This window comes from Apteryx rowi, unplaced genomic scaffold, assembly GCF_003343035.1.
Source record: "Apteryx rowi isolate R43461 unplaced genomic scaffold, aptRow1 scaffold_190, whole genome shotgun sequence".
Classification (NCBI taxonomy): domain Eukaryota; kingdom Metazoa; phylum Chordata; class Aves; order Apterygiformes; family Apterygidae; genus Apteryx; species Apteryx rowi.
In genome coordinates this window covers 1,055,545-1,058,044 of record NW_020448197.1, presented here as the reverse complement: position 1 = coordinate 1,058,044, position 2,500 = coordinate 1,055,545, and the positions used below count along the sequence as shown (strand labels likewise).

Sequence of the window (2,500 nt, the reverse complement as noted above, 5' to 3'; positions counted from 1 at the left end):
GATCTCGGTCACGTTCCCCATCTCATTCTAGACCAAGAAGGCGTCATAGATCACGGTCAAGGTGGGATTTTAATTAATCTTGATTGTGAAGATTGAGATTTGAATGTTTTCTTTCGAAGCAGCCRTTTAATGTAATGTTTTCAGTTAAGTTAGTGAACATTTTAGGGATGACTGTTTTAGGCCAAATGAGAAGGGCACGTTCAATGAATAAGCATGTTTTCCTCCTATTAGTTCATGAGAAAATGCTCACTGTGACWAACACTGGCTGGGGAAGTTGTTAGATAGTGGGAATTACATAGTTTTCTTTAGGCAGTAGATTTGATGCTGAAGATGCTGGATGCTGTAAGGTTTTTATTTGTTTTTTGTTTAATATTTTACTACCTAGTAGAAAGGTGTTGGTTTGGTAGACTTAAACCCTCTTGATTGTGGCTAAACGTACCACACTTCACTGCAATCTAAATGCTACTTTAAGGTAATGCACTTGGAGCAAAGCAACTTTAAACTCAGTTCCCTGAGGATAAATTACCTCAAATCTGTGGAAAATTAGATAGTTGCTTTTCATTTGAATTTCTGATTGTGACAGGTCTTACTCCCCTAGAAGGCGACCAAGCCCAAGACGACGACCATCTCCAAGGAGGAGGAGTCCTCCGAGACGAATGCCTCCCCCACCCAGACACAGAAGAAGCAGATCCCCTGTGAGGCGGTAAGATTCCTTTTTTTTATACGTTTGGAAAAATTAAAATTTGAAAACTGAAGGGAACAGTAGTTGTGAGGAATGAATGTTATGAAAATTACCTTGTTCATCTTATGTCTCAATACCATCAGTTATGAGTTGAGTGGTGTAAAATTGCAGTATCATATTTCAAAAGTGTGTAGAGGGAACCATTCTAGTAGCTGTGAAACAAAGTCTTTTGAGTTGAAATAGTCATGAGAATTTTGTCTTCCTTTTTGAAAAGTGGCGGTTTCAGAACTGTAACTCAAATGCTCCTGGATAGCTCCCAGCATAGATTGACATGATGTTTTTTGATGTTTTTTGCTTAAGCTTTCAGTGTTGTGTTGTTCCCTACAGGGGAAAAAATGAGAGTAAGTTACTCTGGATTTGACTTGTTGGAAATTTTAAGTTAAGACTTACTGTTCCATCATGTATAGTTAAAGGAGATTATCATTTTGACTTAAAACTTATTTCTTCCTCTTGATCTTTTAATAAAAAATAATCATTTAAACTGTTTTCAAGTCTGGTGTCTGGTGTTGAGGTTACACTTTTGCCAGCTTAAGCAATTGTTCTTGTAGCAAAGCTCTGAGTTATTGCATTGAATAGCAAATTATGTACTGAAGGCAATGTCAAAATGGACATTAGTCGTAATAGGAAGAGAATAAAGTGATGCTTCCTTTGTTGAAGCTTTTTTTATAACAAGATGATGATTATTTTTTGAGTTTGTAAAGATGTTCATTTAACACAGTTATTGGGAAAACTGTGAAGAGTATCAAACGTATATGTTGCAAGATGTACAAGAACTCCCTTTCAGCAAATGTTTATCTCACTCAAGGTAGGGTTTCTTTTTTCCAGGTTCTCAGGAATTCTGCAGCCAAAGGTGGATTCTGCAGGTACACAATTGCAACAGAACTTGCCACAAATTTTGCCGCAGAATTCTAGAGGCCCTACCTTTTAAAAATTATGAAGTAAAAATGAAAGTCTAAAACGAAAACATATAAAAACAGATTCATTCAGAGTTGTTAAGTTGTCTGAATTTTTTTTTTTTTTGCCTCCTGGTGTAAAAACTTTTTTTAGTGTTCTTGCACACTAAACTCTTAAATGGCCTCTTTGGAGGTCATTAAATCACATGCGCTAACATGGAGAATTCTCTTAACCATCCAAAAGCTAGCAAGCCAAAAGAAAACTAATTTCTCCCAGGAAAAAAGCTTAGTCATAGTCTGTAGATTGACAGAAAGCAAGCAAAGGTAACACTAACAATTTGTTGCTCACTGTCTAAAAAATAACTGTGAAAGACTGATTGTTAATYTCCTCTTCTACAAAACAAGTGTTGAAGGCTGTCCACCATGTTTTGGAAGTGCTCTTGTGTGTGGCCCTATAGATGTGCTTGCAAATGAGTGCAGTTCTCAGTGTTCATGCTCAAACATTTCCTAAACTGGCTAGTCAGAATCTAATGTTTTATTTGATTTGCAGGAGGCGACGGTCATCAGCATCTTTATCTGGCAGCAGCTCTTCCTCCTCTTCCTCACGTTCCCGATCACCACCAAAGAAACCACCTAAAAGAACTGTGTCCAGTCCTCCTCGTAAAACACGTAGACTGTCTCCTTCTGCAAGTCCTCCTAGGCGAAGGCACAGACCATCCCCACCAGCAAGTCCACCTCCAAAACCACGTAGGTCTCCAACACCCCAGCAGTCAAATCGTGCAAGAAAAAGCCGTGGCTCTGTTTCTCCTGGCAGAGCATCAGGTAATCAAATATTAATTTGTCTTTCAGCAGCTTTATCATTTTG

At 38.1% G+C, this 2,500-nt stretch overlaps 1 protein-coding gene across 1 annotated transcript in view; it reads left to right on the top strand.

Moving 5' to 3' along the window:
- SRRM1 (serine and arginine repetitive matrix 1) overlaps positions 1-2,500 on the top strand; it is a 17,056-nt gene that overhangs the window by 5,553 nt on the left and 9,003 nt on the right. The window contains exons 6-8 of the mRNA XM_026062504.1: positions 1-61; positions 584-703; positions 2,186-2,494. The exon at positions 1-61 is cut by the window's left edge and continues 143 nt beyond it. Of these exons, the coding sequence (XP_025918289.1) occupies positions 1-61; positions 584-703; positions 2,186-2,494 (490 nt within the window). The remainder of the gene's footprint in view (positions 62-583; positions 704-2,185; positions 2,495-2,500) is intronic.